This window comes from Hyaena hyaena, unplaced genomic scaffold (assembly GCF_003009895.1).
Source record: "Hyaena hyaena isolate Hyena2069 unplaced genomic scaffold, ASM300989v1 scaffold_1154, whole genome shotgun sequence".
Lineage (NCBI taxonomy): Eukaryota > Metazoa > Chordata > Mammalia > Carnivora > Hyaenidae > Hyaena > Hyaena hyaena.
Genome location: NW_024081788.1, coordinates 417,679 through 442,999, shown reverse-complemented (window position 1 = coordinate 442,999; position 25,321 = coordinate 417,679). Strand labels below are relative to the sequence as shown.

Sequence of the window (25,321 nt, the reverse complement as noted above, 5' to 3'; positions counted from 1 at the left end):
TAAGAACACCCCCTTCAATTATTTTTTTCTTTTTTTTAAATTTTGAGAGACAGAGAGGAACAGAGAGAGAGAGAGAGAGAGAGAGCACATGCACATGAACTGGGGAAGGGGCAGAGAGAGGAAGAATCCCAAGCAGGCTCTGAGCCACCAGAGCAGAAGCTGACATGGAGCTTGAACTCCTGAACTGTGAGATCATGACCTGAGCTGAGATCGAGAATCAGCCACTTAAGGAGCCCCTTTCATCCTCTTCAGTTACTAATGTCTTTGGTTTGGACAATGCATTACAAGGTCACAGATATAAGGCCCTGTGTGATAGGGATCCTACCTATTTTTCAAATTTTATTTCTTGCCTCTCTTTTCATCTTACTCTGATGCAGACTCAGAAGCCTTTTTTTCCCTGTTATTCAAACAAATGCAGTTTGTTCTCGCTTTTGCCTATTGTATTTTCTTTTTTTCTCTTATATCTTTCCATTAATGACTCCTTGGCACTATGCAGGAATCAGCTCAAACAGCATCTCCTTAGCGAGTCCTTTCCTCTTCCTATCCTATGCTCACCTATTCACAGACCCTTTACATTTTTTTCATCGCACCTATCATCATCAGAAATTATCTTTTAAATTCACTTTTTGTTTCCCCGATTCCCCTATTAAGGTATAGGACAGTAGCGTTCTTGTCTGTCTTATTGCTACTTCCTACTGAAGTACATAGTACATAGCTGGCTCTCAGTGCATTTTTTGGAAGGAATGAAAAGATTATTAGTTAATGTGGACAAAAATTGATCTGCTTTGTATTAAACATGAATCTGAACTGTCCATGGTACCCTGATACAGATATATTTCCTCTCCATGGCTGCATAGATGGTAGACAAATGGAAATGAGTGTGAAAAATGTACATTTAGGATGCTTCCAAAAGAGCTGTTTACAGGATTTAATTAAATCATTCCTAGTAAGACAATATGTAGTAGATTTAATTTGGTGGGAAATAAGTTGCTTATATACCCAGGCCCAGAGAAATTGGTTCCTAAAAATTCTTCATGACAAACTATTCACATTTATTGGACTTATTCTTAAAGCTTAGGTTCTGATTTATATAATTTCCGTTTCTTTATCCAGGGTCTAGAAGTAGTAGAGCTTGGTAATTAGGAACATAAACTTTACAGTCAGTTAAACTTGTGTTTAACTCCTGTTTTCTACTTCCTAGCTGTAAGATCCAGGAAATTTAATTGAACTTTGAATCTCTGAAACTTCATTTTCAAATTGAGAAAAAATACCCACTCAACAGTGTTGTTAATCATCAAATGAGATAATGTAAATAAAGTCCAAAGTATTCAACCTAGTGTTTGGCATATGATAAAAGATTCTCTTTTGTTCATGGTAGTATTGCTATCACATAGATCAGTGCCTTACACATATGAGGAGCTCAGTAAGTAGTAGATAAATGAAAAAAATTAAGAAAAGCAGTTATTATTTTTTTTTAAGAACAATAGTAAAAACTATGTATTTTAAAACAAAAGATATATCCAATTGGATCTTCTCTGGGCTGTTGGATTGCTACAGACCCAAAATAATGAGCAAGATCCAATAGGAGGGGCCTGACAAAAAACAGGAAGAATACAACCTCCTACAAAGGATTCATTCTTTTCACCACCAAGAAATTAATGAATATTATTTGCTAGGTGCACTGGTAGGTGCCGTAGATGTCAAGTAGATGTGACATGATTCTGTCCTTGGAGATCTCAGTTGAGAAGGAAAACAGTAGGCTCTGAAAGTCAAGAAATTAAGTCTGATCCTATTTTATCTGATTATTTTCTTCCTGTTTCTCTTTCTATCTCTTTCCCCAAGTATTTCTTTTCTTTCTTCTTTTTTTAAAAAAATTTTTTTTAATGTTTTATTTCTAGGAGAGAGAGAGAGAGACAGCATGAGCAGGGGAGGGTCAGAGAGAGAGGGAGACACAGAATCCGAAACAGGCTCCAGGCTCTGAGCTGGCAGTCAGCACAGAGCCCGACGCGGGGCTCGAACCCACAAACCGCGAGATCATGACCTAAGCGAAAGTCGGACGCTTAACCGACTAAGCCACCCAGGCGCCCCTCTTTCTTCTTTTTTTTTAAGTAGACTTCATGACCAGCGTGGAGCCCAATGTGGGGTTTGAACTAACAACCCTGAGATCAAGACCTGAGCTGAGATCAAGAGTCAGGTGCTTAACTGACTGAGCCACCCAGGAGCCCCCAAGTCAGTAGAGTTTTCCCTGACATTTTTCTACTGGAAGCCAACCCCCTTTCTCTCACTGTGTATTTCTCCTTCCAGGAATTAACTGATGATGGAGAAGCTGGAAGGTGATAGGAGACATGATGTCAGAGATGAAATGCTTAGAGTCCAACAGGGAATGTACCACAAACAAACAGAGAAATCAAAGGGATTAATAAAACATAGTCTCATGTGTGGTGACTGATATGGTTTCACTTTTACAACAACCTGTGGAAGTAATCTGTCTACTTTTCTAGATTATATCACGTGCTTACTGGTTGGAACAAAGAAAATTTATCATATTCGGTCCCATCTCTTAAAAGTCCTTTCTATGGAGCCAGCTGGAACATAGTTTTGACTGTTATTAACAGGTACTGGTAAACATAAAGAGGTTAAACTGAGGAGCTGACCACGGTACTAGCCTAAATCAATCAAAAGCAAAGAGCATGATTAAAGAACATCTCCAGGCAAGTCGGCATGACAAGCATGTGGGCTTTTTGCCTACTGTAGTAGTAAGAAATCTCCTGAAGTATTTAAACTCTATCAGGTCAGGAGACTGGAATGGACTGGGTGGTAATGCTTAATGTATAATATGCATGCATAGCAACTGCACAAAAGTTAGATTCTTCATTAGAATAGATTTTCCCTTCAGGAAATATGAATGTAAAAGAACTGAAACTGCTCACACACTGAAAAAGGCAGAATATTCTCTAAGGTAAATACCAATATTCTAGAACTTCTTGTATCTGGAAATGATCTAAGAGATAATTATGAGAAATGAACTTAATGAAGGTAAATGGCCATATGACCTTCAAAAAGGTCCTGTAACAAATGTAACAGCAGAACCCAGATTTTGGCTGCACTCCTGTGAACTAGTGTGCACTAATTCTCGGTATCCTGACAGAGTCTGTCCCTGTGTTGATGGCCTTGCTCCAGGGAGAGGAGTTTGTTTTAATTCCTGCTTCTTCTCTACCCCAGATCACTGGAGTTTATAAGGCCATACTCAGCCCCAACAGTCTGAACCCTCTTGTGTCCAGCAAAGAATCAGGAAAAGAGTTGAAAGGTCTCTGAATACACAGCATAAATATAACACAGTTATATGATGAAATTCCCCTAAATAAGGATACTACCTCATTTTTTATTCAGTACCCATTCACTGTTATTTTAGACAAAATTCTAACAATGTTTACTTGGGATATCAATCTAGAGCAGGTCAAAACTCACATGTGAAATGTGGAGATGGGGAAACAGCAGTTGGTCTGGTGAAGGAAGCAATAAATGATGCCTGGAAAAGACAATATTCGTACAAGAAAGGAGGAGACATTCTAATAATGATAACAATCTGGAATCATCTTGTATCAAGGAGAGCTAACACTAATAATGCCTTAGTAACTTAAAAACGGCCTTTTATTATAAACTTCAACAGTAATGAGTATTCAAAATGGTGACTCTTGAGTCATTAAGCTAAGAAAAAATATTCCATATGTTCTGTTTAAGAAGGTAGAGAAGTATATACTAATTTTTAGTTATTTTTTATCCAAATTCCTTAAAGTGTTTGAAGTGGTAATTTTGGGTTTTAGTTTCTTAAAATGAGAAAGGCTTTGAGTTTCTGAAAACTTTATTTGTGGGTAACCTCATTTATTCCAATTCTACATAAACATGAACTTGCCATATTAATCTTTGAAAAGCTATTGTATCTCTGGGCAAATAATCATTTGAAAACCTCCTTTAAGTCTAGGATAGTGTTCCATGAAATTCCTTTCAGGTAAGAAGACCATCCTTATACACACTAATGTATTTGGTGGGACATTCACAGTGACCATCTTTTGATTCTGTACTTGGAAGAAGGGCTTATGAAAAAGGCTAACACTCAGGCTGGGTCAGGGACTGTCCATTTGATTTCTTCATCTCAGTTCCACAAACATAGGGCTGGGTAGATAAAGATCATTTTCTAATAATTGGCTATCATTAACCTCATAAACAGAGCACAGTTATAAAGTTTCTTTCCATGTACCACCTCTTCAATATAAAAACAAAAGTTATTAGCAAGATAAGTTGATATACAAATAGTTGCATTGCACATCCTTTTCCAGGACTGAGCTACATAAGGTCAAACTATAGTTACTGAGTACAGAGATGGAGAGGAGGCAGATTCAAGGCTTGATAACTACACTATGTCATAACTAAGGGAAGCACTCCTGGAGGGAAGTGAACATCACATTGGGGTTTGAGAGTCTAAAGGGATGGTATTTGGCACAGAACAAGAGGAATAGTGTTGTATGTGAGTACTATGATTAATATTTACAAATAAGAATGAGCAGCTTCTGCTGAGAAATAAGGAGTTTGGTGACATGTTGGAGGTGGTGTAAGGCTACAGGTAGCTTATTCTGTGGCTCCTATGGTACTGGTAACAAGAAAGAATGGGAGTTTGGCAGAATGAAAAGGGTGTGTAAGTTACCAGATCAGAAAAACCAGAGTTAAAATCCTACATCTTCCATGTACTAATTCCTACATGTCAAAAATATATGACCTCTTTGAACTTCAGTTTAATTACAAAATGGGGATAATAACATCCACCTCACAAAGGTAGGTATCATGCATGTAAAGTGCCTGGCATAAACAGACAATCAAAAAATAAGGACAGTAATACGAATAACATTTGAAAAACATCTCTTTGTTGCAAACAGGTAGATTAGGATGAAAAAGAGGAGCCATTGAAGTAAACAGGTGTGTGAAGGTGTTGGCTGAAGAAAGGTTTGGATTCAGAGATCTATTAGAAAGTAAGAATCATTAGGACTTATTGAATAGAAAATTTTAAACAAACAATTGGTTGCCATGGTGACAGCAATCCTCACATCCACTTAGCATTCTAAATGCAGCCTGTCTTCCACATTTCCTAGTTGGTAAGAAAACGGATGGTTTTCCTCACACGGTTAAATGATCAAAATGAGCTTCTTCATTAAATTACCAGTCTTTCATCCACCTGCTCATAAAATGAAGCTGCAGTGCGATGCAGAACCAGAGTGGGGCTGCTGCATTCCAGCTACTGTAAAATCTATATTTCTCTCTGACCCATACAATCCATGCACCTGAGAAAATCATGGAACCCAACCATGAGCAATCCACCTAAACTCACTTGACCTTGGTTTCTTTGGTATAGCCTGAGAGGGTGTTCAATATGATGAACTAGTTTATTTTCCAGCTCAAAAATTTTATAATTTTAAGCACGAGTAAAATGAGGGCTAAGTAGTATATATAATTCAGGCATGTTCAAGAATGTATGAATAGGCCCTTTTAGCCCCTGTTTGCTATAGACCCAGCAGGACCTCATTAGAAAGACCACAAAGGATCAACTAGTGCTACCAGCTTGATTTCAAGTTCAGGAACAAGATCAGGGTTGATCTGGTTGGGGATTCATGAGGAAAGACCATACTGGATAATGAATGTATCTGATTCTTCCCATTCTCTGAAGTTAGGAGAACTTCAGAGGTAGGTGACTTTTAATCTGAACTTTGAAGAATGACTAAAGGTAAAGAGAATTAAAAACAGAGGGAGCGGCATATAAAGAGGCCATGAGGTGAGAAGTGAAGTGTCAGCCAGGATCAGAAGGTGAACAGAGACCACTGGCTCTGGCAAGGCCGCAGGAAAATTTAAATGGCAACACGCTGGCCTTATTCTAAATGACCTCTCCTCAGGAATACTTAAATCAACCCTGATTTTTTTCTGCAGTCAGGATGAGATCCACTTTCATGACTAATACCAATTACCTGGAAGAGTTGCATTTAAGTTTTAAAGGGATAATATTCAGAGCTAATATATATTAGGGGCCCAGTTTGTAGTCTGACACATAGTAGATGTTGGAAAAAAAATACTGTTTCTTTTCATGTTTATAACAATGTTTCTAGGGTCAGTGACTGGAATAAGGTTGATGCTCAGTAAAAAACTTATTGAATGAATAAATCATAAGAGCATCAGGCTGGGTTAGGAGTTCAGTGACAGTAGGGTCATCTACCGTTTGAGGGAGTGAAAGCTACTCAGTAACCAGGGAACAAGTGAGTAAAGACACAGTTTTTGGGTGTTGTGGACTCTGTGAGGGGCCCCCAGGAACTGTGCACAAGCATGTTCATATGGTGGCTCTGGAAGTACCAGAAATAGTCATAATAGTTTTGAGCCATCTAAAGATACACTAAGGGCTTGGGGAGGTAAAGCTAGAGGATACTTATCTATCGGTTTTATTGAACTTTATTTCTTGGGGTACTTGGGTGGCTTAGTCTGTTAAGGGTCCGGCTTTGGCTTAGGGCATATCTCACGGTTTGTGAGTTTGAGCCCTGCATTGAGCTGTCAGCACAGAGCCTGCTTCAGATCCTCTGTCCCCAACCCCTCTCTGCCCTTCCTCTGCTTGTACTTTCTCTCTTAAAAATAAATAAAAACATTTAAGAAAAAAACATTATTTCTTCAAAGATCCCTCTAGAGTGATCTGGGATTATGTTTGCTTACAGTCCTATCATGCATTGGAGTTTGAGACTCAAATGTATCTTTAAGGTGTAAAAATTGTGTTTATTCCTTGCACATCTGGCCATCTCCTCCAACCTGCCAGCACAAGCAGTCTCGTGCCTGCGGGAGGCAAAGGAGGAGGAGGAAGTTGTTTGATAGATACAATTAGGAAATGTAATTAACATTATACATCTTCTCCAGCTTCTAGCCCACTTCCCTCCTTTTCGTTCAGAGAACCACAATTTTCACACAACACTTCCTTCTTGCCCTGCCTCCTTCTCCCAGTGATTGTAATTAAACCAGATTTCACCATGTTCAATGAGGAACAGGCAAAGGAGGGTTCTGCCATAGCACCTGGTTAGACTCCTGGATTTTTACATACATTTTCATTATTGATTCTTTCCCACCATCTCCACTGAGAGACAGGGAAAATGCCCACCAGATGCCCTCTAGCTGGACTTGCTCGTATTTCTGCAGAAAGAAACACACGTTTCAATAATACAATATCATATTAAGCGTTTTGCTTGGCCAGGGCACAAAGTCCCGGTGAAACTTTCCTGAAGTCAGGGCAGAAAGGGGCAGAGAGCATGGCAGTGTTAGAGATGGGAGCAGTAGTGATCAGCAGTCCCCATCCAGTGCTCCTGTTGCCAGGGATGCTATTTAATAGAGCCATGTTTCTGCTCAGTGGGAGAACCATTGTCAGCTCCCAATCTGGGTGGGAAGTACCTCTGGCTGCCACAGTGGTTTAGCTCTTATCTTATCCAACACAGCCTTGGACTTAGCTACTAGAAGCCACAAAGTGCTCAGCTTGCAGGAAAGAGCTGAGACCTTAAAACGGCCTTTCCCCGATTTAACAAATCAAATCATAACTATCAGTATAATGAGCAGCCGGAACCAAAGAGGAGACAGCATGTTGTAGACACCGGGACAAGAGCAACGTGGAGGATGCAACTCTGTTAAGAACTCTGACCTTTATAACACTGGTTAAGAGATACCTTAAAGTTTGGTGAGAGGAACTGGAGACTTATTCTCAAACCTTGATGACTGTTTATAGACAGTGGCATAGAAACTTATGTAACAAACTATGCAGTTCTCCTTGGAGTGTTTGAAGCTTTTAAACACCTTCATAAAATCCCTAGTTTAAGACAATTCTCTCAGTATTGTTGTACATAGATGCTTGGACTGGATGAACTTGGCTTCATTATTTTAGATACTGCCTTAAATTAGTTTACATGGTTTCACCCCCAGTTGTGTATTGACTTGTGATTTCAAACCAATGTTTTGAAAGCTTGTTTTTCTTTTCTTTCTTTTTTTTTTTTAAGGTAGGCTCCATGCCCAGTGTGGAGCCCAATGTGGGGTTTAAAATCACCAGTCTGAGGTCAAGACCTGAGCTGAGATCAAGAGACCAAACCACCCAGGCACCCTGAAAGCTTGTTTTCGACAACACTGTTTGTAGTTTGAACTTGTTTTGAATAACTTGCTTCGATGAAATTGTTCTGCAGTTATATATTAAGATTTTCTTACCAAACTCTTGCACATGGAGTAGAGAACCATTACATCACTGATAGTGAAGTAATGGCAGGGATGTCCATCATGTGATGGACTTTTAAACTTAGAAACCAAGGTTTGACCAGTAACTCAAGAGTGTTTGGTTTGGGCTACTCTTTGCTAATCTAAATAGCTGTCTGTAGATTTTGAGACACCTGCTCCTGCCATGGCCAGGATACTCTTGGTTGGCAGTGCCATTAAACTGTGCAGCAGCATCAGAAAGAGAAGGGACAGGTATTTCTGACTTGACAAGGCTTCTTGCCAGAGGCAGTGGTGTAACCTGTGTCCCCTGAGTAACGACTTCATAGCAGCCCATCTTGTCTGCAATACCAGTGCTATCTCCTGCTAGCTACATGGTCCTAGCTCCTCCTAGGCCAGCAACTGATACCAATTTTAGTTGGAAGGATTGACTCTACTAAGAGCAAACTCGAAGAAAGGAATACCTCAGCTAAATGAGGATTTTATTTCATTCATCTCCTCTTTGCCTGGAACAATATTGTAATTAATCTATCATTGGCTTGCTATCTCTTTATTGGCATATTAAGAGATGTTATCTGGCACACTATTGGTTTGTGAACTATTATTATAAATTATAAACCTCACAGTGAACCTATATTAAGCAAATTATTGGCAAAGACACTCTCAGTCTCAGCATAATTTGCTGCAAACAACAACAACAAAAAAACAACCTCAGCTCCCCCTTGTCTGCTCTCCACATAGTAGTCAGAAATCATTTATATTAAGTGACACCATGGCTCACTTCTGATCAAAAGCCATTGATGGTCTCACAATTCAATCAGTAAAACTAAAAGCTCTTTCCTTGGCCTGAGGGCTCTAGAGGATCTGACCCTCCTGCTACTTTGATCTCATCATCTAACACACTCATCGGAGAGGCCCTTTCTGACTACTCTATGCAGAGCAACTCTGCCCCCTGCCACTTACTGTCTTTTACTCTGCTTCTGTTTCACAAAGCATTTCATTCATTGGACATATTACGTAGTTCCATTATTACCTGCCTCCCTTTTCTAGAAAGTAGCCCTATATAGTGGGGACAGATTATGCTCTGAAACATTCAGAAGAATTCCTGATAAATAGGAGAATTCAACAGAGTTGGATGAAATGGTAGATTTAAGATCCCTGTTCTATAAATGGACAGAGTAGGTAACTGACCTCTATCACAAAATGTTCTTTTACCAATTATTTTTCTCTGGATGTGTAATACATTATATTTGCTACTCTGTATATAGTGAGACTAGAAGTTAAACATCTGCAGCCTACCTGCTCTGACAAAAGCCAGACTGGGCATAATTTTCTGCTTCTGGTTATCGACTCTTTTGTAGACTGGTATTTGATAAGTACCTGTACTTGTAAAGCATCCTTTACTTACCATGGGGTGTGGGACTGTGCAGAGAGTATTTAAAATTTTAAAAGCACTCTAAAGACATAAATAAAACTGGTACTCAGTAAGATCTCTGGTTTAGTGAATTAGGTTTATAGAAAGACTGAATGCAATATATACTATGGTTATAATCTTTTATAAAATTGTCCTATTTTATTCAAGTTTAAGATTGAAGAAAAGAGTAAAGCAAAAGTATCTCATTCACTTTTTTTAAATGAAGGTGATTCATTTAGGAAATTTAATTATTAGGGTAAGAAATTTAAGATTCGGAAGAAACTGCGTTCTTAGCAATCAAGAGGATAACAGCGTGTTGAGATAAATGACACTTGGTAACTTTAAGTTTTACAAGAAGTTCACATTTATTATCTTACTCTATTTTCAAAATATTCCTGTGGGGTTGATATTATTATATGCCTTTTTTTATGGACAAGGAAATGAGTTCAGAAATGTTAAGCAACTTACCCAAAGTAATGCAGCCAGAAGGCAGCAGAGCCAGGCTTCTAAGGAAACTACACCCACTTCAATTCCTGTAGAAGGAACTGTTTCCCTCTTAACCTTCCCCAGCTGAAACAATGCTTCCAATTTTACTATCCAGGACAACAGACTTCAAATTGTTTTCATGGCATTAGATTTCAAAGCTAAAAGATGAAGAACTATATTTCTTTGAAAAAAATCTTCAGAAATTAGAAAATCAGTTACCTGATTTATAGGAAGCTGTGTAATTCAGTCTATTATAGAGAAGGAGGAGTATATTTTAAACATTCACATTTAAAAGTCAACTGCATATTCTCTTCACTATATAAGAGTGTGTTGATGATAATTAAATTAGTAAAGTGCAAGAAAGGAACATATTTAACTCAGTGATACCTTTAGAACTGTAATGAATTCCTAAAACTTGCAACAGATGCAAGCATGTTGCTAGAATGTCATGGGGCCGAAAAACTTCTTTTTTTTTTTTTTTTAAAGTTTATGTTTTTGAGAGAAACAGAGAAAATGAGCAGGGGAGGGGCAGAGAGAGGGAGAAAGAGAATTCTAAGTGTCTGCTTAGAATTCTGAGCTGTCAGCACAAAGCCCAATGCAGGGCTTGAACTCGCAAATTATGAGTATGACTTGAGCCAAAATCGAGAGTTGGATGCTCAACTGACTGAGCCACCCAAAAGCCCCTGAAAAGTTTCTCCTTTTCTCTTGCAACTTCCAAACATTAAAATACAGCAAGACACAAATGACAAAATTCAATTATGCCCCAAATAGGGATGTTTTCACTAGTTACATCTAAGAGAAGAAAAATTGCCTAGAAATTTCATGAAAGAACATTGATTGCAACTGTTCTTTTTAAATAAGGCCAAGAGAGTCAGTTTAGCTCTTCATGCATTTTAATAAAAGTTGTTAAAAAGACAGGATTATAAATTTTAAAAGCCGTAGGCATATTTTTGTCCTAAGTATCATATTAAAAATTTCTTTAATTCGACTATGTAAATATTTTGAGATTTCAACTCTGTAAGCCAAATGTTGAACTCCCATATTAAAAAGAAATTTAATTCTTTTTATTTCTTTTTAGTATATTCCAAGAACAGTAATACTCCAATATAATTCAAGACAAGGAACACTGAACTAAGAGTTGATTAAAGATTTAAAATATAGTTCTGGATCTCCGATTAATCAGCTGGGTGAATGTAAGTAATTTTTTTTTTAACATCCCTTGGCCTTCATTTACTAAACTATAAAGTTAAAGGATTAAATTGAACTCTCTAGCAATTATAAAATATGATCACATGTTCTAGACATGAGTGTCCTCAAACTCCTACTCCAAACATACTCCAGAATTTTTAAGTTAAAATGAAAAGTCTTCTGACTTATTGACCTATTTCAAGCACTTTACTCCGAGAAAAAGATCTCAGGTCATCATTTAAGACTCTGATTTTATTTGTACACAATTCTCTCAATGTAAATATTTATTAGAAACCCAAATGCAACACATTGGAAAGGTAAGGAATGCAGGGAGCATGTAAACTGATAATGGAGACAAAACAGTGTAATGGAAGAGCAATGGACAGAAATCAAAATTCGCTTTTTAAATTTATTATGACAACTGATGGTCATAAAGATCACAACTGTTAAGAAAGGTTATTCAGTAGATTTTACTTAAGAAACCAGGGACATGCATAATGTTTTATAAATGTTTCTATTTAAATATTTTCAGGTGGGAAATTGGGCACATAAATATGTTTTGAAACCTATATTAACATAGAGTTCTTTTTCAGATTATTTTTAATAAATAATGTATTACTTCTGTCTGAAATCTTGATTTTTAAGAAGCAGAAATTCTGACTTTTTCAATGGTGATGAAACGTGAAATTCCATTTTAAGGAGTTCGTTTGCAAATTCTCTGTGTATAAAGATTACGGGATGTTAGCATGGCCATGGTTCTTTCTCACTTTCTGCAGTTGAGGGCCTTGTCTTATTAGCAAGCTTTTAAAGGACTAAAGGCAATGAACACATAGAAAAGCTCAGCCATATGGCAAAGTCCAAGGTTATAAGAAATTAATTTGTTTGTAATCAGGAATCTTTTTTTTTTTTTTTTCCTTCAGGTTATCAGTCAGGGATCCAGGAGGAAACAGATGGCACACACAAATCAAACTAATTCTAGAGGACTAAATGAATGCGCTATCTACAGAGATGTGAGTGGGGTAGAAAGCCGCCAGAGATGGTACCACACACAGGTACTGGGAACAGGGGAGGCCGGGATGACCTACCTCTAGGTCTGGAAGGACAGGGTGGGAGAACAGTTACCTGAACGCAAAAGGAAAAAGTGGTGAAAAGCAAAGGCTGCTTTGAGAGGAATTGTGCCCTCAGGTGAGGGACAAGGCCAGCCTGAGGCAATCTCTCAAGAGAAAGAGGAGAGAATCCATATCCAAATGACATTCTTCTCCTTCCCTAACGTCTCTTGTCACAATGCTGAGAACAGTGCCAGTGGACCGAACAGGCCAGCCCCCTGAAGTACTGGACAGGGTGGAGCATAGTAGAGAGTGAATCTCAAGGGACACATGGACTACATCTAGCATCTTTAGGTCCTGAAGTGCCGGAGTCCCACTTCAGCCAGTCCAGGGTTCCCTGAAGGATGGATGGTGTCGTCGAGAGAGTGGGAGAGCCCCGAGATTCTTTCTGATCATCAGGCAGGCATCTCTGCACTGACTGAGTCTCAGCTTTATTTATGATTAAGTGTATGGGGGACAACACAGAAGTGGCATTCTGATGATAAATTCTTTGGTCAGTAAAAATTTTCCAGAGCATTGATATGCACAACCTTATTTTTAGTGGTTGATGTAGAGTACTCATGCTTATCATATGGGGAAGGAAGGTATCTTTAGCATTTAAATACAAACAAGATAATAGGCAAAGGTAAAGGCAAAGGTCAGTTCTTTATAAGCAGGGGTCAATAGCCTGTTTATCGCTTAATGGGAAGTATCAAGAAAAACAGGATCCTCAGGAAACACAATGTCTGCTTCCATAACCACAAAAGATGAAGTTCCTATAAGTTCCTTCACAAGGTGCAGTCATCAAACCAGGGCCAGAATAAGGGGATAAGTTACTCCCGATACCAATCAACAAGGTGCTTCAGGGATCGGTGCTCAAGCAGAAACAATTAAGTACGGGCAGATATCCGTTATCATCTGACTGCAGGAGACCTTGCAAACCTGCCTTAACTTCACAAGGAGTATTCTCAACTAGTGAGTTCAGAATGGCTCCCAACACTGAAGTTTTATAAGATGCACTTTTTAATAGGCGCATGTACAAGTTGGTGAAGGAACAAAGAGGAGAAGTGCCTGGTGTAAAAGGAAGACTCAAGTTAGGGTGCAGATGAGAGGCATGCAATGTGACATTATAAGTATATACTTCATGAAAAAATCCTATACTCACTGAATCACACCATACAGTAACTAAAAAGATTTAAATTAACTCTTACACAAAACTTTCCACCCTAAATAGAAAAGCATACCACCTAAAACTATCTCCTACCATAACATTAAGACATAACCATGTTTTAGCACCAAGATGTCTATTCCTATTTAATATGTAAGTGACATCAACAACCAAACCACATCCTGATATTATTCTGTTATACTTGCTGACAGGTAATGTACAGTGAGCATTTACAAATGCCTGGCTCTGTGCTAAGCACTTATTTATTCAACAAACTGTGGTTTGCCTTCTCATAATCTCCATTTTATAGATAAGGTAATTAAGGCTTAGATTTTGTAACTTGCTCAAAGCCATAGACTTGTTGAAAGTCATAAGTGACATTGCAGGGATGCAAAGCTTGTCCCAGAGCCTAAATTCTTCAATGATTAGACTACACTGCTTCCGATAAGAGCCAGAGAGAGAGAGGGCAAGAAGGGAGTCGGATGGGGAGGAGGAGCAGTAAAAAGGGAGAAGGAGGGGAAGCAGGAGACGGAGGAGACAGGGGAGAGAGGGAGAGACCCACGGATGATAAAGAAGTTAGACAGCATTATAATCTTTACAAGTCGAGCAAGGTAGGAATTTAAATTGGAAATTATGTGGATGCAGTGAATTTAGGCAAAAAAAAAAAGATCAACCCCAAATGTTATGACTAAAATATGGTCAGCTTTGGCTACCAACTTTTGACTGATATTCTTTCAGTGACTCAAAATATCTTACTGTGCTCACCCAACAATTCTGTATTTGTTTAGCAAGTGTAGCTTCAGTGTTGAATGAAGACGAAAACTGGTGGCATAAATTTAAGCATTAGATATGAATTAACATTTTTGTTGTGTGAAACAAAACACTAAAATCAATATTATGGGAATCTACTGCTGAAACTGATAAAGAAAGGCCAATATAATTGTTGTGGGCTATTTTAAAGCCAATTTGCCTAGTATGTTTTACGTAAAATGCAAAGGTAGTCCAAACAGACCAAACACTGAAGCCTGGCCCTCTAAATGTACAGAGATGTGATTTAACTGTCAAAATAATATAAACAACTATAGTGATTTATTGGATACCAAATATTCATGAGACAAATTTCCTTATTTTTATTTCTTTTTCTTCATTTCATTTTTTTTTTTCATTTTGTCCATCCCTCTACTCCCCTCCCCTGTGGCAACCACCAGTTTGTTGTGTTTTTACGGGTCTGTTCCTGCTTTGTTTCCTTAAGTCAAAGTCCTTTAACAATCTGACAGAGTTGAGCAGGTGTTAAGACCAAGAAGAGCCAATGTTTGGGAACTCTCATAATCTTTTGATAGTCTGTGATAGACTCTATTATTTTGAATTTGATTTTAATTTGATTTTATATTACAACACAGATACTTCCTATAAATTCTTGCAAAATGACCAGAAGATCTGATAGATAGGTTTATAGAATTTATTTGCATCATGTGAGTTAATAATAAATTAACTCTGCCCTCTAGCAGATGTGGTACCTGTGACACTGCAGAGATGAAATAGAAAATTACGAATGCTTAAGGAGGAGCAGATATGGATTCATTGTCCAGTCTGCAGGCCTACGACTATAATCCTTCCTGCTACACTCCAGAGACTTAGCAGGGCAGCTCCGGACCAAAAAGGTTTACTCTCTCTTGCCTCGCCTTTCACCACTCTTTTTTTTTTTTAGAAGTTTGGAATTTTGCTGTTCTTTAAAATGTTATTGGCTAACCCATTATTCCATAGTTAATGAACTTTAAAAGCGAATTGATAACTAAATGCAACAAAACAAAACAAAACAAAAACCATTATTATTTTGATCCTGGGATAGATCCAAGATGCTTAGGGGAAAATAAAAATATATCACTAGAAATAAGAAAACAAAAAACAATTTTTTTAAAACACTTAAAGAAATTTTAGTCACGGATATTAAAATACATTACTTTAAGCTCAAGCTCAGCTAGTACATTTAGTACTCTGGTTGGTACAATGAACACAATAGTTTCTTTGTATTTGTCATGTTAAGCTCTACTCTTTCAAACTTGACAGATCCTTAGTTAAAAGATAATAGATTCAAGCACTTTATAGCTCTAAACTAGGTCAGTGTGGTTATGTGCATATACCCTCCTTTCCTGTGAGAATTCCTGTCTAGAACATGGTTGGGGCTCAAAGAAAATGTTCATTGAAGAGATGAGTAAATAAATAAATATGTAAGATAAAGTTAGTTCTTGTCAAAAAAAGACAAGCTTTTCTTTACCTATACTTTCAGTGGCTTCTTGAGTGTGGACATTTAAATATTCAAAATACATTAGTCTTTATGTTGATTGCCTTTTGGAAATAAGTGAATTAAAAGTTTGACAAATATACTTTTACATAGCTTAAAAATAAATGTATATGAAGCATATGTTGCAAACATATTCTACCATTTTTGCCAATAGCTAACTACTACTATTAGGTTCTTGTGTATCTTTATGTAGGCTTTTCTAATATATGTATCTATGAATAGATAGTTCTCTTTCCCATTACAAAAATAGTGGCATAGGGTACACACTATTCTTCAATGTGATTTTTCTCTCTGTTGGAGATATTTCTATATTAGTGCAAGAGATGACTGGCTTGCCATATTTCTGGTATATAGCAGATGATCCCTAAAGTAAAAATTAATTTTTATAAAGATGAAGGCATACCTTTTTTTATACCCTTTGCCATTCAATCTTAAATTTAAAAAAAACCTAATTCCTGATAAAAATGTTATTTCTTATATAGAAATAATTAGTAATGAAATTGTGAGTACAAAATATGTTTCAACCTGATGGAATTTTGACAATAAAATATTCCTGTTTTATTTTACATATGAATTTATGCCACACACTAAGTTTTTCATTTTTTTCTTACAGAAGAAAGTAGTTGATGTTAACAAATAGAACTAAGAAAATATTTATTAATTTGTAATCAATAGGGCACATCTCTGCATTGTTTTTTCCCCCTGGTAGTAGCAGATTTATACTTACAAAGATTCTCACACTTGACCTTCTGTGAAAATTGGCTACGTTAATTTATTCAACAAGTATTTACTGATTAATCACTAAGTGCTCATATACACTGCGAAGAATATAAGAGGTGTACAGGTGTACAGGTAGGTATACAGGGTGATTTCTGTCTTCTGGCTCAGAGGGAAGGGAAAGACATGAGACATGTACTCGGAGGAGGTATAAATATGTGCAACAGACAGTGCTTCCACTGACAGATATTAGCTTCTTTCCATTTCCATGGCTACCAGCCTCAGCCAGTCTTTATTTCATTTAATCTAGACTCCTACCTGGCCCCCTACATTCCATGAGCCTCTACTCCTACCCACTGTACACACTGATGCCATATAAGATGATGGCTCCAAGAGTTCTATTCTCCTGATAAAAACAGTTATAAATCCCACAGCATTAAGGGGCTTACTGATTGTAGTTTAAATAGAACGTTCTACTTTTGGTTTTCTTTAGCCCTTCTTCTCATAAGGGACATAATCCATACAAGTCTACTATTTTCCCCCTGAAAATGTACTTGTTTTGCTTTATTTCCTTTTCCTCATGCTGTTTCCTCTCCTTTATTCAGAATTCTATCATCCTCATATGGTGATCTTATAAACCATTTTCATATTAGACATAATCTGCATGAGAGGAGAGAGGGAGAGGATGTGTGTATGGACCAGACCACATTTGTGGAAGTTTTCAGGAAAATATTATATAGCATTATTTATATATTAGCATGTGCTTTATTTCTTTGTTTACTTGTTTCTTCTATTAGACTAATGTTCTTGATCAAATACAAATACAAATTTAACAAAATTTGTATTTTACTAAAGTATAAACTTTGTACATAGGAGGTTCTCAGTAAATTCTTATGTAATCAAACTGAAGTTATTTGAATCTAATGCTGTAGAAAAAGAAATCAATTTCATTTAATGAACTGGCTTAGTAAGAAAGCCTTGGAGAAACTTTTGGAGAAAGCCTTGGACAGGCCTCTGGATATATGGAAAAAAATTGTAACACATACTCTATGACGAAAACTTGTTGGAATAAGATACGTAAAACAATTAAAAACAACAATCACAAAAAAGCTGCAACTCTTATTTCCATAGGGTTCTATACTAATAATTATGTCATTGGCCTGAAGAAGGAAAGAGGTCCATGGCATTTACATCAATATGATATTAATAAATCAAGACTAAAGAGATTCATTAAACATTGAAGATATATCAACTATTTCAAGTTGGTGACAAAATTTTTTTTTACTAAGTTTTAGAATTTTTAAGTTGGAGGTTTGCAGTATATAAAGGCACTCTGGAAAATACTCACACATGATTATTTCAGTATGAGAACCTTAAATTATAAGAATGTTTTTCAAGATATATGTTTAACTAGATATTTATCTATATTTGTCATTAGTATCTTCTAATATAAACATAGCTAATATTTTAATTCAAATATATGTTATGCCTGTTACTTAAGTTCTTTTATATCTATGTGCACATAGTTGGATTACCTTTGCAGGTTTCTACAGAACTTGGGTGAGTGTGGGCATATGACTACATTTCTATCTCTTTCCTTTCTTCTCCTGCTTTGTAGAAAACTCTATATTTCTGTATGAAATTATTTGAAGTTAAAAACGTGTAAGAAAAGATAGTCACTTAAGCAATTTCCAAACCCATATTTTTTTCATTTTATTCATCTGAAATGTAAAATTGCTTAATGATTTTCCAAAAGCTAAAGAGAAGCTTTAATTAAACACCACACTACCCAAAAACATGATACTAGCACATATTGTGAACTTGGGCCCCATAGTCAAGAAATGTAGGTTTCATTATTATCTTCCTAAAGAAAACCTGCAAGTAGTATCTAGAACAATATGTGCCTCAATGTTCCAGTTACAAAGAAATGTCATCTGGCTAGAATAATTTAATAATATATTTTATTATTACCTACTTCTTTCTGGATCCAGAGTACTGAAATGAAAATGTGTGTATAGAGGTGATAATCAGAATAAAGGTACCCCCAAAGATGGCCACATCCTAATTTCTGGGATCTATGAAAATGTTACCTATGTGGCAAAAGGACTTTGCAGATATGATTAAGATTATGAATCTTGAGATGGGGAAATTATCCTTGATTTCCCACATGGGCCCAAGAACACACTTTATAACAATTTTTTGCATCCTTAAATATTTAGAACATGCCACACCCATACTAGACACTTAGCAAATATTTATTGAATGCATAAAAAAGAAGGGATGAGATTGAGGTATCAAGAAAGTAATAACCTAACAAATAATTATTATCTGCATTTGCAGATTTTCCACCATAGGAATATAAGTAATAAAGTGAATAACAACCAATGGGGCACCTGGGTGGCTCAGTCGGTTAAGCGTCCAACTTCAGCTCAGGTCATGATCTCACCCCGACAGCTGGCTCAGAGCCTGGAGCCTGTTTCAGATTCTGTGTCTCCCTCTCTCTGTGCCCCTCCCCTGCTCACACTGTCTCTCTCTCTCTCAGAAATAAATAAAAAACATTAAAAAATTTTTTTAAAAAAGAGCTCCAATGTATCTTTGAAATATGATCCAGTTTCAAAATTTCTTCTTTGTTCCCTAATAAATATCACAGTGGAAACCAAGAAATAAAACCCAACAATTGAGAATGCTATGATGATGCAATTCAACAAACTGGAAGTATAAAATTTTAAATTATCTGTATCATTCTTAGAGAAAATATAATGACCCCAAATGCTCATCTTAATTAGTAAAACATTGATGGGGGAAAAACATAAAAGAATTACTCTTGGGGCACCTAAGTGGCTCAGTCAGTTGAGCATCTGACTCTGGATTTCAGCTCAGGTCATGATCCCAGTGTAGTAGGAATGAGTCCCGAGTTGGGCTCTGCACTGAGCGTTGTCGAGCCTGCTTAAGATACTTTCCCTCTCTTTGTTTCTCTCTCTTTCTCTCTCTCTCTCTCTCTCTGTCTCCCTCCCCCTTTGCCCCTTTCTCCCAGTCACATATGCTCTCTAACCAATTAAAAAACAGGAGCTATTCTGAATTAAAATATAATTTCCTATTTTTATTTTTTATATATTTTTAAAATTTTTGTATTTTTAAAATTACCCCTTATCTCTATTAAGGACCTCTACATTTTAAGTTTATAAACTTTGGTAAAATTTGGACAAAGGATGTCTATAATAAAAAATTAAAGACAAGTTGGTGGTAAAAAATTAAATGTATTCATTTAAAAACTAACAAGTCAAAACAATTCTGCAATCTAACATAAGTGACCAGTTTTCTAATTTCAATTCTATAATTCTATCCTAGACACATAATCTTAAATAAAACAGATTTGTATAAAAAATAATTTTTAGTATAAAAAATTTATGCCTATCTCAAATGTTCAACAATAAAAGAATAGTTAGGTAAATAGATCACATGTTTAAACATCATACACTAAAACAAATGTAGCATAAGAGAAAACCAGTATGAAAAAATTTAAACTTGGTTTGATCTATCTATCATCTATCTATCTATCTATTTATCTATCTATCTATCTATCTATCTATCTATCTATCTATCTATCTAGAGTGGAGGGAGGGAGAGAGAAAGACAGAGAGGGAGGGACAGAGAGAATCCCAAGCAGGTTCAGTACTGTCAGCACAGAACCCAGTACAGAGCTTGAACTCATGAACCATGACATCATGACCTGAGCATAAATCAAGAGTTGGATGCTCAACCAACTGAGCCACCCAGGTGCCCTGAAACTTAGTTTGAACTTAATAATTTTAAAACATATATAGAAAAAATTTAGAAAGCAATATGCCATGATATTATATGTAATTGGTAACATTATTGAATATTTTAATTTTGTATTATGTTTTTTACTGTTTTCCAAATTTTCAATATTACAGTTATTATTTTATGTTAAGAGAAAGAATTCTGTAACGTAAAACAAAAATTCTAATATAAGCAATCACTTCTGTTCATTAAACATTTAAAATTCTGTAATTGTGTCTATTCCATGAAACCTTCTGAAGGAATGGGCTATTTTAGACTAAACCAAGGGCTTTTCAAATAATATGAAAGTACATTTTAGGTTTGATCTGAGGAAAAAAAATATGAAATAATGAAAGTCACTCAATATTAACTATAAGGAAACTGAGTGCTGGGAATAGGTGATAAAAAACATTTTATAAGAGAAAAGTTTTGTTTACTAGTTTTGTTAACTTATAAGAGATGTTTTTAAATTATATAATCACTAATATTGTATGAACTGCCTACATTATTATTACATATGTAATCAAATCCTACCTTTGCAGGCTTTTAGTATGTAAATTCTGTAACTTTGTAAACACATTCCAATAAGTTAAGTGATAATTAGTTTTATATATCACTACAGGTGAAAAACAATAGTTTGGTGGAATTATTACTTACTGTGGTAGCACAATGAATATCTTTCCACACTGTAGCTTCCCTGGAGAGATCAGAGACTTCAAACAAATTATCAAGAATCACTTCCCCAATCATGTCATGTCTAGAAAATCTGTCAAAATCATATATACTGAAATGTAGTTTTCGGTTGCTTAGTTGATCATATGCTACAGGAAACTGAAACGTTTCATCAAATAGAGGATTTAAAGTCTTTCTGTGCACACGGGTCTGAAATTTCTTTTTCCTATCTGGAAGAAGATACATCTTCACGTAAGGGTCAGAAGTGCCTGTGAAATCCTTAGCAGGGAGATCTAAGGCTTTGATAATTTTAACAACTAGAAGTTCATTTTCATAGTCATACTGGAGGGTGAAGTTAAGTTTCCCACAGGTTTTGACATCTTCCCTGTTGCCCTCAGAGTCGACTGATTTCTGTTTGTAGAGCTCTGGTTTTATCCTCCCAATGCTGGTTGTTGTTTCTCCTCTTTGTAAAGCGGGTTCTGTGCCCATGCTGAAATCCACACTGGAAACCTGCATTTGCCTCGGCAGGTGTCTCCTGAAGGAATTGTGGCTGTATATACACACACGTACACACAAGATCATTTAGGTAGATCATTCTGATGACAGCAGTATACAGTGGCATATAAATACTCCCCCACCCCCACATGATGAAAGCATTTCATTTGTATAAATAGACAGACAGATGGGGACACACACACACACACACACACACACACACACACAGCTACTTTTGAAAAACCAGAAATGTAATATTCAAAGGAAATGACTTCTAAAATTATAGAAACATCTGAAACATTCTAATACGTTTTTATGAGCTTTTAGAATTTTATACTCCCAATCCTAAGCACGTAGTTATACAGAATTGTGAGGAAACACAAATACCAACAAAGTTCAGTATTCCACAAAATACCATGAATCATCAATCACCTGGTTATATCTTGCTGTAAGTCCTGTGTAGGCAAATCATTCAGGAGGCTGGTTTCTTTATATCTAGATATTTGCATCTCGTGAATTTCGTGTTTTAGTGACTACCCCATTAGAATAAGAAACATAAGTCCACCTATTCTTATACTGTGTTAATTATTCCTAATACTTAAGATAACTAAATGAATATTTACTTGTGAAAAAAATATATAGTGGTGACAGCCAAAATTAGTACATTTTCCTTTTTCCAACATGGAGTGGGCTTCAGAAATTCTAAGGATTAAAAATGTAGACTTTTAGAATTTGGGGCCAACCTCATAAACAGAGTTTTCTACAATTCAAACTGACTTTCCTATTATCACTATTACCATTCATCTAGTCAACATTCCTGGAACATTAGCTATATCAACTTACCAGTGTCTTATAAATGTGGCTTGCATTAAGATCAGCTTCTCTTCTACTTCATCTGTGATTTCTGGCATAAGCTGTGCCAACTTATGTGTCTCCTCAAGGCTTAGTCCCAGGTCTTTTGTTTTTATTCTCCTCAGTCTCTCCAATAGACTAATCATTAATTTTTGAACTATAACTGTCATCTTAAATCTGATGGTTCCCTGCATATATCTCAGATATGTAAACTTCTGGTTCCATATTTCTTCATCTCTAAAAGAGTTTTCTAAATGGATATCTTTATTTTTCCCCAAACACAAGCAAAATCATTTTCTGCCTTTTGCTCTCAAACTAGTTCTCCATTCCAGTGTCAGACAATAGCTCTAACATTTTTACCAACCACTTGTGCTTGGGAACCTGCAGTAGGCTTTGAATCACCTTTTCCTTTATTCATGAGATTTACTCAATTTTCTAAATGCAGTTGATGTTTGCTTTGAAACATTCCATATACTTGTCCATTCTGTTCCATCTCCTCAGTCCAGATCCTCATTGACTTCTGTTTTGCTTTCTATACTGGTCTTTGCCCAACTCTTCTTCTTTCATGTCTCTCTTACACTTAATATCTATCTAGTACTTGACTTTAAAATCCTATACTCACTTCTGTTGTCTATTACAGGTCTACATTTTTTACAGCAAGCACTAAGTAATACTGAGGACGTGTTTAACTAATACTTGATTCATTGATGCACACATAAGGACTGATTTAAGAGGGATAAAAAAAAAAAATGAGTGGATACCCAGAAGTAAGCTCCTAGCCATGTTACCATTTGAGCTGTAATTTGAGGAGCTGAGGATGTTGAGCCTAGAAAGGATAGGAATCCGTCTTCTAATTTCTGAAGGACTGTCATGGCAGAATTATTAAGCATCTATGGAAGTTGCAAGTAAAGATGGACTTTGGCTTAATATAAGGGAACATTTAAAAATATCCAGAGCTGTCCAAAGTGGCGAACACAAAGTACAGAAACAAAGATTAGATGTTGAAGAAAAAGATTTCTGCCTCAGGTGAGATGCTAGACTTCTGTTTTCTAACACTTAATTTCTATGACTCTCTGGCATTCTATGATTCTTTAATAATTCTATTCATGATATCATTATATATATTAATAAAATGGAATTTTATTATGTAAATTATGTTAATCAGAATTATAATCAGTTGTTCCAAATTTGCTCTCTTACATTTAATTAGCTTATTTTCTATTTTCAGGACTGAAATACTAAACAACTATTTAAATACCATAAAAATGGCACAGCTAATCCCATTCTAATTCTTGATATTGTTTAGTGCTAATCTGATATTGGAATATCATTGCTTCTTAAAGCTTAAGCTTCTGTATCTATTCCTTATACAGAAATGGGGGCTTAAATTAGGGTCAGGTCACCACTGGAGAGCATTTATGAAAATAAGAATGATTTTAAAAAGAATACAAGTAGTAAATGTTCTGAATTATTAAAGGGGGTATAGTATAATTAAGTTATATATTCAGTGTTCTTAAGAGATTTAGATTATTAAATAAATAATATTTCTGCCTAAATCACTTTCATTTCTGTAAAGATTTTTATTTTTTACTTATTTATTTATTTATTTATTTATTTATTTATTTATTTATTTATAGAGCATGCACATGAACAGGGGAGAAGCAGAGGGAGAGAGAGATAGAATCCTAAGTGGGCCCCAGGCTGCCAGTATGGAGCCTGATGGAGGGCTCGATCCCATGAACCATGAGATCATGACCTGCACCAAAAGCAAGAGTCAGAGGCTCAATTGACTGAGCCACCCAGGCACCCCTGTAATGATATTTATAGAAAAATTTTATAAGCAAAATTCTCTCAAAAGTTAATTCCTTGTTTCTTATAGATTGATTCCATAATTTCACACTCATACTTTTCAATATAACAAAATTTTAATCTTCTAACCTCTCCTAAGAATCAGCAATTTCTTTATGTCTGTGAATATAATTGTACAGCTATAAAGCCTCTCCAGCAAGAATCAAAGATTAGTAATGTTTTTGTTCTAGTAAGCCAGTGCCCTAATTATAGGGTAAATAGTGTATATTCTAAGTCATAGTTTAGCTAGTCAGTGAAGAGAAGCTTTAATTATTACAATGTTAAACTAACTGCCATGACAAAACAGAACTTCTTCTTTCTTCCCTTTTCTTCTCTTTTAAAATGACATGGTAAGTGGCTAGTCTCACACAAATATCCAACCAATCAAAATATAGGCCATTTGACTATTACTGATGCCATTCTTACCCTTCAACCCTAGGATGGCACCACCCAAGTATTTCTCCAGATAGAGAAGGAAAAACTTTCCCTACCGTACCTAGAATACCTGACAGTAGCTAGATAGATCAAAATTACTTAATGCCATAGGAGTAACATGCATTACCGTGGTGATTTTCAAATATTTATTACCAACAGATCTTTTCCTTAAAAAAAAAATTGGAAGCTAGAAATTGAATATGTGGGGCGCCTGGGTGGCTTAGTCGGTTGAGCGTCCGACTTTCGCTTAGGTCATGATCTCGCAGTTCGTGGGTTCGAGCCCCGCGTCGGGCTCTGTGCTGACTGCCAGCTCGGAGCCTGGAGCCTGTTTCAGTCTGTGACTCCCTCTCTCTCTGACCCTCCCCTGCTCACGCTGTCTCTCTCTCTCTCTCCTAGAAATAAATAAAACATTAAAAAATTAAAAAAAAAAAAAGAAATTGAATATGTAAAGTCAGAGCTACTCTGGTTGACGTGTGGGTAGAGTCCTGGAATCCCACGGGAAACCAAGCCAACTTTTCCCTACTACCCAGGAGAAGGTGCCTGAAGATCATAACACTGAGATGAGGTGGGTAGAGTGTTGGACTGGAATCAGA

The 25,321-nt window shown here is 36.3% G+C and overlaps 1 protein-coding gene across 1 annotated transcript in view; it reads right to left on the bottom strand.

Annotated features, from left to right (window-relative positions):
• The window catches only part of SYT10 (synaptotagmin 10), a 63,593-nt gene that overhangs the window by 10,646 nt on the left and 27,626 nt on the right, over window positions 1-25,321 (bottom strand). Inside the window, exon 3 of the mRNA XM_039222553.1 lies at window positions 21,084-21,648. Coding sequence (XP_039078484.1) covers window positions 21,084-21,648 — 565 coding nt within the window. The remainder of the gene's footprint in view (window positions 1-21,083; window positions 21,649-25,321) is intronic.